At 40.7% G+C, this 12,695-nt stretch overlaps 1 protein-coding gene across 1 annotated transcript in view; it reads right to left on the bottom strand.

The window, feature by feature from the left end:
• Positions 1-437: 437 nt before the first annotated feature.
• The window catches only part of rras2 (RAS related 2), a 31,506-nt gene continuing 19,248 nt past the window's right edge, over positions 438-12,695 (bottom strand). The window contains exons 2-6 of the mRNA XM_069676102.1: positions 6,532-6,619; positions 6,256-6,358; positions 4,765-4,873; positions 2,883-3,001; positions 438-2,437 (exon numbers count right to left, since the gene is read on the bottom strand). Of these exons, the coding sequence (XP_069532203.1) occupies positions 2,350-2,437; positions 2,883-3,001; positions 4,765-4,873; positions 6,256-6,358; positions 6,532-6,619 (507 nt within the window). The 3' untranslated portion in view covers positions 438-2,349. The remainder of the gene's footprint in view (positions 2,438-2,882; positions 3,002-4,764; positions 4,874-6,255; positions 6,359-6,531; positions 6,620-12,695) is intronic.

Below are 12,695 nucleotides of genomic sequence, written 5' to 3'. Positions count from 1 at the left end.
AAATTCAACAATAGGCTAACAGTCTCCGGGGAAATTCTGAAAATCCAATAAATCGATCCGTTCATCCATTTGCTGTATACCGTCTTATCCACTGGAGGGACGCAGTGGGAAAGAGCAGGGTACAGCCTGGACCGATTAGCAGTCCATCGCAGGGTGATTAACACAAATCAATCACACGTTTCTGCAAAATAACCAAAGACGATCCACGTCCCTCCCAACCAAAATGAGCTTCAGAAAGTCCTTCTATGTTCTCATTCTTTTCTATCTAATGAGAGGTCATATTGATGATATAAAACCAGCCCGTGTGTTTTTGTGAGTATAATAACAACGATGGGTTTTACTGCAGTGTTACATCTCTCTGATAGAAGCTCAGTATTAAAGATTCAGGTCTGAGTATTTCTTTAACTTAAAAGAACAGATTGTCTAACCCATCCGGCTCAATGACAGAGTTTATTTTAGCACCAAAAGCTACACACAGGGCAAAAGACACTGATATGGAAGAAAAAGAAAGAAAACAGCATGATTTGGATGTACACTCGGATTTGCAATACGATTGGAAGTTGATATTTTAAATCTCATTGATTATCATAATTAATTATTGTGTGGTTTTAAGCTCTGCATAAAGACCAGAATCATTTCTAAAACCTTCTACCACCTGACCTGACCTTTTGTAATTCGAGATGATGAACACCTCAGGATAAATATATTCTCCATTTCTAAGCCTCAATTAGATAAAAACATTCTTGGTCACATCTGCGGGGAGAATCCAATTGTTAAATTTGGGCCAACAGTCATCTTCAGTTGAACATAAGAGAATTAAATATTCCTCTTTACATATATACACAGCTGAGCTGTGGGCGTGTATTCACTTATAAACATAGAAAAATACTTGTCAACTAGTTTGATAAGAAAATAATGTATAAAAGTAGAGTAGAAACATTTAATCAAGTCCCATACTTCCATCATTTTCCTGTTGTTTATATTACAAGAGGATGATATGAAAAACAAACTGCAGTACTTCATTGGTACGCCTGAACAGAAGTACAGAGGTGGAAAAAGAAGGCAGATCAGTGTTTGGTGTCTGTGGCGATGAAGGCTCCACAGGTGGCAGGTCCTGTCAGTTCATGTCCTATTGGAGAGCGGCCGTCTCATGATGTGCGCCTCAAAGCTTCCACTTGTCCTGGTTTTCCATCTGATGTATCAGTGGGTTGGGGGGGTGGGGGGAGTTATTTAACAGAGTAATTTAAGAACACAAAACAAACACATTGCCACTGTGTTACTGGAATGATATGACAGTTATTTGATCTATGTCGTAGGCTAAATGTTTGACAGAATAGATGCATCACGTTGGAATGATCCTCGATTTTCTTCTTGATTCTTCTTGATTACTTTAAAGTTGAATACAGAACATACAGTGTTTGATCTAAAATCTCATTAGTTTTGAATGATACACAGTTTTCTACCAATAAGTTGATCTACTGCTTTTTAAGATATCTAATAAACCGTATGGTGTCCAATTTTGATGGAACCGCCACCTTCTAGGAAATAAATTTGCTACTCTCGATACACGGATGAGATGGCATGGGATAAAAATCTGTCAATCCATAAGACTTTTAAAAATCTAATACAGTAGACACTCCATATTTGGCAATTGAGATGAAAGCAGAAACCACAGACGAAGTAAAGAATCCACTGCAGAATGCCAAAAAGTTCTATCATTGTAGCTTTAAGGGCTGTCTAGGCATTATATTTATATACATACTTATATATTCACTTTCATATATGTAAAACCAAACTCAACCTCACACACTGTACTGTGGTGATTTAATAGTTCATTAGAAATACACTTTGAAAATCACAACAAATGTCACATATGTACAGTAGCAGATTAGCACATGGGAGTAAAGGTGGATATGGCACAACATACACAAAGCTTCATAAGATAATCTCTCTGCTCTGGAAACTAAAGAAACTCATTAACATTCTGGATATATAGTTTTCATTCAATCTCGGTAGCAAGTACAAAGTCACTACAAGGCAAGAGAAGTCCTTCAGAGTACAAAACATTAATTTGTCAAGCTGATTTAGAAGGCAATGTTTAGTGTTGGGACTCTCTCGTGTGGATTAGATTACGGCTGAAGGTAGAGTGGTGTTAAAATTTGGCATTGTCAGTTGTCCATAGTGATGTCCTGGGGACAGCACTTCCTGGTCAAAGTATCTCAGAAAAGGCTGTCTGGAGTCATGCACGTGGAGAAGGCAGCGGTCAGTCATCCACTAAAGGATGTGATGTCAGGCAGAGTGGGTGGGGCTGTAGAGAGTAGCTGCATGAGTTACAGTGATAAGGCCGACTCAGACGATCACACAATGGCAGCCGCTCTTGTCTTTCTCTTTCCTCGTGGGTTCTGGCGACGGTGGACATTCCTGTTCTTGGAATTTCCTGGTATAAGGGAGAAAGCAAAACGAACATGACACATTTTCCTGTTAAAATTTGCAATACCTCAGTCTTTCTTTGAATCTGTAATAATAAATGGAAAAATCTTTATCTTCAAATTTGTTTTAAAGGCACTGGAGCACTATTTTGTAATTGTAGAACTGTTTTTCAACTGAGACTTCTGTCTGTGCTTTTCCCCCCAAGCTTTTCTCATTGCGTCTCATATAACGTGATGACTGTTTAGAGGTTGTTTGCTAATGTTGCCAGGCGCCTGTTAATAAATCAGATCAAATATTACAGCAACATAGACAACATGTACAAAGGCACCTCTGTGTTCTGCAATAGTTTCCATAGAAGTGCTTGAATCTTTTTAACCCACTGATGCAAATATGAGACATTGAAAGATCCACACCAGGACAATATGTAAAAGATGCATTCATAAACCACCTACCTGATTACTCTAACCAGCTCGTGGAAAGCCTGGTCTACGTTCATACGGATTTTGGCTGAAGCCTCCATGTATGTGACCTTCAGCTGTCTGGCCAGCTGCTGGCCCTCTTCCTGGGTTACCTGAGGCAGGAGGAAGAAGGAAACAATGATGGCACATGTTAAGGTATTATCCACAATCCCTCGAATAAAACCATGTGCTCGCGAGACAGTGCCGTCTTCTGCTCATAAGGATGATGTTGTTTACCAAACATAATAAAATATCTATATAATATGAATAACATTAATGTAACCTTTGAGTTTGTCAGTTAGCATACGCTGTTTGTGTACATGCTCATGTTTGATGTTATAGTTGCATAAACAGTGTCTTTACTGTATCAAGACTAAATTGGTGCAGTGCCAAAGTGACTAACAGAATGTCCATATGTTGAGTCCTATCATTAAACGCTGCCTGTTCCCTCTTCATCTTCTTGAAACTTGTACTCGGGTATTGTGTCCTTCTTCATATGTTACTGGTTACATGGTGAGCTGAATATACAGCAGCTAACAGTGGTTCCAATGGGTATTGATCCCACCTTATTGATACAAGTGTCATTTTCAGTTGTTCACGTTTTTTTAATGAAGGCCCCAAACATTCTGTTGATCCACACTTACAAATGTCACAGTTGTTTGTGTTGTTAAATGTTAACTATGTAGATTAATGATCCCTGAGGGAACAAAGACAAAGGGCACAAAACTGTCGTATCTATGGTCCTAAGTGAGTGCTACATACTGCTTGTGCATCGGACTTGAGGTGAAAGTGACCCTTAGAAACACTGAATGAAGATCTTTGTCATTACCCAATTTAGCTCCTTTTCACAGATACAGAGCCAAACTCGCCTCTTTCACTTTAATTTTCATTCATTTCTCTGCACATGTCCTCTGACCGGGTTTTCCCCTGAGCTGTCACAAAATCATCCACCAGTTTTTCAATTCATTGGAGCTTCTTATTTTTTTTTATTTGAAAGCATTTTGGGAAAATATTGTTCATCAACACCAAAAATTAAGTAATTTTTATATGCATGTCCCATTTTAATTGTATTGCATTTTGTAATTTCTTAAGTGTAAGCTAACTCCACATGTAATTTAGTGTGTGTGCATCAGGGACACAGCTGAAATCTGCCTCCACCCTCTTTTTTAAACAGCTGTGCACATCATTTGGATCTGGATAATGGAAATCGTAATTAAGTCCAAAGCTTAGCTGTATTCCTTCAAAGAAACAGCTCAATTAGCATAAATTAGGAACATGTAAAATACTGAAGAAGTCTGTCTACAGATGGTTACACCATGTTCTGTGGATTGTTTCAATTGTACATCTTCCCCACATCAATAAGGGATGATATGACCACTACCATGTTATGTTTAGGCTTCTATTAAGGAGCTCCCATCAAGCTAAGCTGTCACCATTATAAAATGTCCATAACATTTACACGTCTTATATCAGCAGGATAAATAATTAACCAAAACGGGCTCCTGTCACATTTACAGCCGTTAGCTCCATGTGCCTGTAATGCTCCTTTCCGCCATAAGGGGGCGGTGTGGATTCACTGCAGGAAGCCACGAGCTACTGCATACCAACAGCCAAGATTCATCATTTCATCACACTCCCTTTTCTCTCCATCATCCTCCCCTCCTGACACCACCATTTCTCCAGCCTGTCTTTTATTCTCTCACTCACATCCTGTTGTATCTTCGCAGCTAGCTGCAGCTGCACTCGCTTGCTTTTACTTTCATATATGCAAATGAGACTCCTCCAGACTGGTGGATATTATCTCGTCAGATGATCAAACAGGGTGCATGTTGTTGTCAGTCTGTGGGTTCAGATCTCTGCAATCTGTTGGACTTACTTGTCTCTGTAGCTCCAGATCTGCTTTGTTTCCTACGAGGATCATCGGGAATTCATCTCTGTCTTTCACCCGCAGAATTTGTCTTTGGAATTTGTAGATTTCTTCAAAACTGTAAAACATAAAACACGGTGTCATGTGGTGTTGCCTGCACCCGACATAGCAAAATGAGCCCCCACGCACCCACATGAACACATCCATCACCAAGAGGCTGGGGTCATCACCACTGTGGATCAGACTGAAGGGGAAGAAGTCAACCACACTATTACAGAAACATAAAATGTGTTTGTCTGAGGCTCGGCTCTGTGCACTGACCTGACCATTGTCCCACTATGATAGAAATGCCAAGTGCACTTTTTAAACCACTGAGCAAATAAAAATGTCAGTCTGGGGGGAAAAAGAGGCAAAATGTGACCACAAACCCCGGACGGCATTCCAGGCACGGGCCCACAGACGGCTTGCTGCGCACATAGTAAATCTGGAAAGACTTGACTAATATAAATGGAGGAAGGAAAGACTGTTTACAACATAAACATTGGGAGGGGGCAGCGGGTGGGGGCAGGGGAATGCTGCGAGCTCAACTGCTGGGCAGGGACACAAAGGCGGGGAGGACGGGTGTGACAGACAGAATACTGTAAAGTTTAATATTAAACAAATATTTAAAAGGTGACTTAAGCATTTTGAAATCACACGTCAAACCTTTATTAACCCTTTCTTGTCTAGTCGGTAGGATTTAAAAAAAACATAACCCCACTTTTAAAGGTGTTTTTTAACCATTTTTTTGTTCTGTTTTTTAGAATACAACAAAAAGAGACAACCAGAAATAATAATCATGATTTACCTGTTTGTCAAGTTTGAAATGAAATAAGATACAAACATAAAATTACACGACACTAGTAACCAAGAGGGGGAAATATCGACAACACACCCTCAAAAAAGAAGGAAGTGTTGCCACATTTTGAAGTTAATTGACATAAAATAAATCGTTTTGATACCATTTAATCTGCACTCTTTTCAAAGGCCAATTAATACAATATATAATCCTCAAGATTGAACTTAAAATGAGCTTAAATCATCTAACTTGTATCACACAGTACATTGTGTGTTGGCTTGTTCCACCTCCATATAGAAGCCATCTGATGTTAATACGGAGTGAAAAACTCAAACCGGGGACTTTTTTGTTTGGTGGCGCCATTGCATCAAGTGGAAATTTTCTATACCAGCTTTAAATAGAAGCAAAGGTGCACCTAAAAGTGAATTCAAGAGAACAGGATGAGGGAGGAAGTGTTGAGAACAAAAGAAAAATGACAACAAGAACAACAGCAGCAGGGTCCGGAAGTGCAAGCGGCAACTAGTGAGAGTAGGGGTGCAAGATTTATGGTTTAAGTAGAGTGAGAGAGGAGGAGCCGAGTAATCGTGAACAGTAAACAGAGATGTGCAAACAGAACGAAGGCGGTGAAGAGAAGGAGTAGAGAACGAGAAGCTGTCACTCACCTTCCTCTGTCAGTGACTGAGAAGACGAGCAGGAAGCCCTCCCCTGTCCTCATGTATTGTTCTCTCATGGCTCCGAACTCTTCCTGTCCAGCCGTGTCGAGGACTAGAGAGCGCGGGGACACACAGTTACACAAACACACACGCAGAGTAACTTGCAGCAAATTTGCGATCAATTCCTCGAGTGCATTAGAAGCATAGCGATAGCCTCCTTGTGTGTATTTGTCACCGTGTGTGTGTATTTACTCTGGTGGTGTTTGTTCTGCAAAGTGCACTTACTGTCGAGCCTGGCCGCCCTTTCGTCGATCACACACTGCTTGGTATAGGAGTCTTCAATCGTGGGGTCATAGTCGGTGACAAAGTACGACTGCAGGAGAGAAGAAGAAGAGGAAAAGAGAAGAAAGTGTGAATATTTGTGGGGTTTCTGGGATTGAAACTTTAGCGGTTTCCCAGTAACATACAAACAGTTTAAACAATGTGCTTTTTAATCTTAAAAGACAAGTCTTAACATGTTTTTATTTAGTTTTACTGCTCCAACTGCTCAATCGTTTTATTTAAGATCTTTAGCTTAACAGGGTAAGAGTGTCTGTGCTAAATGATTAAAGGTCCAGACTGAGATCTTTAAAAGTGCGATTTTGGCACACGAGGCGCCAGTTGAATAGGTCTTCCTTTATGCATTGCATGGTTGGAGGACAGTGTCCATCAACAGCGCACTCTAAAATACAACTTTTTATTCTGCCTACTGACTCTTCTGAGTATTCTCTATATATCGAAATACACTAATATCCTGTTCAGTATGACTATGGATGTTGAAAAGCAACAGTAACTTAAACCAGCTGTCTTTAAATCTAATGAATATAAGGACAAACAGCCACTGTGTCCTTGTGTTTTTGGTGAAAACAGCACAGACAGCCTCACTGACCTCTACCTTTACTGCCCTTCTGCAGACAGGAGGTAAACACACCGTCTGCAGACACTTGCACAAAAAGTGCGAAGCAAATATTCCCTCACACCACAACTACTGCTTAGGTTTAGACAGCAGGCTGGCTTTCATGCTAATAACACATTTACAAGACGGTGCCTTCAATCCTCAAGGCTTTGATTCTCTCATTCTGGGGACAATTTCTGGTCTCCTAGTAACCCAAACTGGAAGGGTGGGGCCAGGGAGCCGGTGGAGGAGGAGGAGGTGGAGGAGGAGGAGTCATGCATTTTTTAAATTTTTCCCATGTTTTGTAGTTCTGGCTCTCCTCGGGGACTAGTTAAGTGGTGACAGCTGAGGGGAGTGCTCGGGGCTGTCAAACCAACACCCTAAAACACGGAACGATCAGGAAAACACAAAATCCAGACAAGATTTCCTGTTGTTCCAACAACAAGCCAAATTAAACTTTTACTGTTAAAGTCGTGTTGTTTGTGTGTGGAACTGTATGTTGTTTCACACAATGACACAAGCTGCTTATTTGCCTGCCAGGGACACAAGAGAGAGCTGGCAGCATCTGACACTTATTACATTACATACAGTTACATATACAGTTTACAGTCATATATTGAGAGCTGATTGACGTCAGCAAACAAGAAGCAGGTAAATCACTTCCTTGATTTAGATAATCGCGCAACTGATTCATCTGAATGACCAGACCATTTTCTACCATTTTTGCTTCTGACACAGATATCAGAGTAGACTTGTGTGTTACAACACGATACGGTATGGTGCGGTTCAAAGCAGTACAATACAATACGGTACTATACTATACAGTAAAATATGATACAATACAGTACGATATGATACGATACAGTATCATACTATATGATATAGTATGATACGATACAATACAATACCATATGATACAGTATGATACGATACAGTACCATACGATACAATACAGTATGATATGATACAGTATCATACGATACTGTACCATATCATATGATACAGTAAAATATCATATGATACAGTCAGTGTGACGTGATACAGTACGATACTAGGGATAGACCGATTACCTTTTTTTTTTTTTGAAATCCAACGTCCGATAAGAGATCAATTTAAAACTGGGTTATTTTGGCTCTGATGCATATGCTTAAAGGCATTTAAACAAAGTTAAGTGTTGGAGTTTGTATTATTCAAAATTTTGACGCCAATATTTTCACTTTTACTGCAAATGAATATCGGCTTCAAATATCGGTTATCAGCCTCCTTGACTACTAATAATCGGTATCGGTATTGGCCCTGAAAAAACCATATCGGTCTATCTCTATACGATACAGTACCATACGATACGATTGTCGCATGATAAATATTGTGCCTATTCTACTGTCCATTACCATTTTATCTTCTCTGTGCTCTGATCTAACACCCTTCGTCCTCTTGGTTTTACTTCATATAGATGTTATTTAGATGTCTTGCTGTGTCCGGCCATATTGTTTGGGTTTCTGTTGCTGTGTTTCCTTATGAGTGTCCTGTCTTTGATTTAATTCTCAAAGCAAATTGTAACCTCTTGTTTTCAAGATGCTACATAAATAAAGGTGTTATTATTAATATTAACAAGTAACTGTAGTACAAAGATGTCTTAGATATGTTATAATATATAGAATATTTTCATTATCCTTCAAAATACTGATCATTTTCTCTATGACAAAAATAAAGCCAAACATTCATTTTTTTCCAAAGCCCAAGGTGATGGATTCAAAATTCACTGTCATACATGGCAAAAGGAAAGTGTCGAATTCTCAAAATAGACGAGGTCGAACCAGAAAAAGTTTTATATTTTTGCTTAAAAAAACATTTAACATTGTCAAATCAGAAAATGATCAACTGTTTATTGATTGACTTATCAGCTCTCGTACCATCTTATACTGTCCTCCAGAAGGAGTCTAAAAGCTACTAAATGACTAAAAGTGCTGTTTTAAGTGTTAATGTCATCAGCTGATATATTGTCACCTGATTTTTGAAACTCTAAAATATCAATATTGGTTGTGACTACGAAAGTCCAGTGGGGGTCGAGCTTTAATTCTGTGAATGTTTCTAAATGTCTCTTGTATCCTCTGCATACGAATGACTTCTCCTCACCTGCAGCTCTCTGTTGCTGCAGGTAATCTCTCCCTTCCACTCCCTCCTGTCGCTCTGCTGCATGCAAGTACGCCGGCCTGTGTCACATCCACTCACCACTGCTCAATAATTCATCAGTATTACTGTGTATCCTCAAACGTGCTTCACTGCTCTGCCAGTGTGCCTCCAGACGACCAGACGGAGACAGAAAGGGAAAAAAAAAAAAAAGCTCCTTGTGTTACTCCTCCCTCCCACCACTTCTCTCCCAGCCGTAGCTTCATCGGCACGTGACCTCGGCTTCCCGTCAACCTCTTATTCCTATTCTGTCAACCTCGGGCAGCCGCATTGAGCACGGCACTCCTCTGGCTACACTCCTCCCCTCCCTCCACCATGCATGGGTGGTGTAGCTAGCTGCTGAGCTGTGTTGTGGCTGAGCTGATTCTCTCAGAGCCGTTTCCCGTGATAGATGAGGCTGTTCTGCAGTGCCAGCAGCAGCGGAGTTAGAGCTAACAGGGGCTGCAGCTCGGCCCGGGCAGAGCTAGAGCAATGAGGGCAAGCAATGAGAGCAGCATGACTCAGGAGGACTACCAATAACTGTGTGACATAAGCCAGCCTGAGTCATGTCCAGTAATATGACCTGTAATTCCTTACATTAGCGTATGACCTCATCAGATATATCAGGCTGCTCAAACAGGGTGACTCAGGCTGTGTGAGACCAGTAGAGATGCCACAGGGTTTATTTTGGAGCTATGGCACACAGAAGATGCTACTCGACCATCTGCAACTAGGGCTGGGTATCAAAGCTCAGATTGAATGCTTTAAGTGTTTTCATTTGTCAACAATAAGCATTGCTTTTACATAAACCGAATAAGTTCAAGGAAAAGTACCTGTTTATATTTTGTTTGTTTGATATTTGAATGATTGTTTGGCCTATAAAATGTCAGAAAAACGCATTAAGTGTTTAATTTAACTTCTTTTGTCCGACCAAAGGCCTAGATCATAAGATATCCATCCAGCCATCCATCCCTTTTCTACTGCCTATCCGGGGCGGGGTCACTGAGGCTCAAAATATGTATTGTTAAAAATGATATAAAACAGGGGCGCTGGTTTAGCTCAGTTGATAGAGCAGACGCCCCATATACAGAGGCTACAGTCCTCAACGCACCGATCGCAGGTTCAGCTACCAATCTGTGATCCTTTGGTGCATGTCATCCCCTACTCTCTCCTCCCCACACTTCCTGTCTCTCTTCAGCTGTCCTATCAATAAAGCCAAAAAATTATCTTAAGAAATATACATATATATAAATGTTAAAATGTAGGAACCTGAAGCTATAAATGTTTATTATTTTAGGGGGAAAAACAACTGAAAAGATCAAGTTATGATAAAAATGGTTCTTGACGGTCTACTGCTTTCTATCATTGTGCCAATGATAAGGGTGGGACAAAATATCGATACAGCAATATATCGTCGTCCTGACTCATGCAATTCAATTATCGATAGGCTGGCGCCAAATATGGATATTTTAATTTCCCTGCGATTTGGACTCACTGAGTCACCACTTTATGACTTCTCGCAGTAGCGCTTATGACATGAATGAGGGTAACACGAACGGAAATGAATTGGCCAGAGATTAAGTTAGTCAGATATCGTGATGTATCATTATATGATTGTCTTGTGATATATATATTATCGCAGAATCACTGTGTCATGATATTATCATTATCCGGCCACGTATCCTATCATATCGTAACGTATCGTATCGTGTCGTATCGTGAGTTACCCTGCGATTCCCACCACTGACCCAAATGCAAGTATTGCTTTGACATAAGAGAAGAAACACATCTGCTTTACAGATAGTGAAGTCCCATTTTATATAAATTGTAATATGCGATAATGGACTGTATAATAAAACTGACTTGATAGGATACCCAAAATATTTGAAGACAAGCTGCTGTGACTTCGGCGTTCTCACTGTTATCTGTCCGACTACATCACAGGTACACACTGTTTGGGCCGACGGGGTGAAATGAAAACACTGGACAGCTGTCATGAGGAGACAGCTGACGCTCACAGCGGGGTCAACAGTGGGGCTCCATTCTTAAAGTGTGAGTGTAGTTTGGACTGTGCATACACACAAACACAGACTCCCATAACACACAGAGGGTCCACAGTGGCCTGTGTGCACTAGATCTGAAAACATTGACTATTGAATTATCACAAAGCTACCGAGGCATTTAGCAAAAGTGTTGTGCAGCAACTTTTCAAAGCGCAGGTTAATTACTATTTAGCAGAGGCAACATGCTGTATAACAACTTGTACTTTGCAGAGGCTGATGTAATAGAAACGAACATACTCAAGCTTAGGCAATTATTAGGCCAGTGCTGACATGACCACAATGTGGGCGTGTATTTGTGAGCTGATAAAAACAGGATTATTAACCTCCTTGGATTGTTTTTTACCTCTGTTCAATAGCAAAGACAAGTTTAAGTCTATTTAATGTGGACTATCAAAACAGGGTGTCCCGACTTTTCAAAATAAAAGCAAATTCAAAGGTTCATTTTAAAAGAAGCAAAATTGATGGATGATAGAAGAACGGATAGACACAAGTCCTAGAACCCTGCAGAACCGAGCTGCAGCACAGTTTAGATGTTGGTGGCGAGGTGGGTCAGGCCGCACTCGGCCCCGGTCAGCTTAGCAGGAAGGAAACTCCACCTCTGCAGCAGGCAGCTGGCCCAGCCCAGCCTTGCGTTTGGGTGCCGGTGATGTCACAGACGGCATGTTCCCCCCCACCACCCCACCCCGCCTACCTACCAAAGTCCAAACCTGTCACTCAGTTCCCCTCCAGCATTCCAGCCATACATCCCAGCCCTCCACCAACACACACACACACACACACACACACACATGCACGCTCACACCAGTAAAACATTAGAGGCCTGTTTGCACCGTGAACACGGGGCTGGTGGATAAGTCGCAGCTGCAGCTCAGCTTTTTGTGCCGGGCTGTTCTGGATCTGGATGCTTTGTGAAACACAGATGGACTGACCGTGAAATTACCACACAAAGAAAGAATCAAGAAACCATGGCTACAACTTAAGATTATTTTCCTTACTGATAAGTGTCTTGTTGGTTATCCAGATGTATCGAAGTCGAAGGGAATGTCCTCACACTGATCATCACAGTCGAGCACCATAATTCAATTACAATGATTTAATAAAGATGACAGCAGCAAAAAATGTATCTGAGAAGCTACAATGAGTACATTTTTGACCTTTTCTGCTTCAGAAGTTATGACAGAACAATTATGGAATTTGTTGATGATAAACTTCTCTTGATGAATGCTTAATGCAATGTAGCCTCGTACAAACAACTTTCAGTGGTGCATTTAAGGACAAAATCT

The sequence above is a fragment of the Semicossyphus pulcher genome, unplaced genomic scaffold (assembly GCF_022749685.1).
Source record: "Semicossyphus pulcher isolate SPU_LCO1_2020_fin unplaced genomic scaffold, fSemPul1.0.p SCAF_1, whole genome shotgun sequence".
Taxonomy (NCBI): Eukaryota; Metazoa; Chordata; class Actinopteri; order Labriformes; family Labridae; genus Semicossyphus; species Semicossyphus pulcher.
The sequence above is the reverse complement of the archived record's forward strand: the minus strand, read 5'-3'. Positions and strand labels throughout refer to the sequence as shown.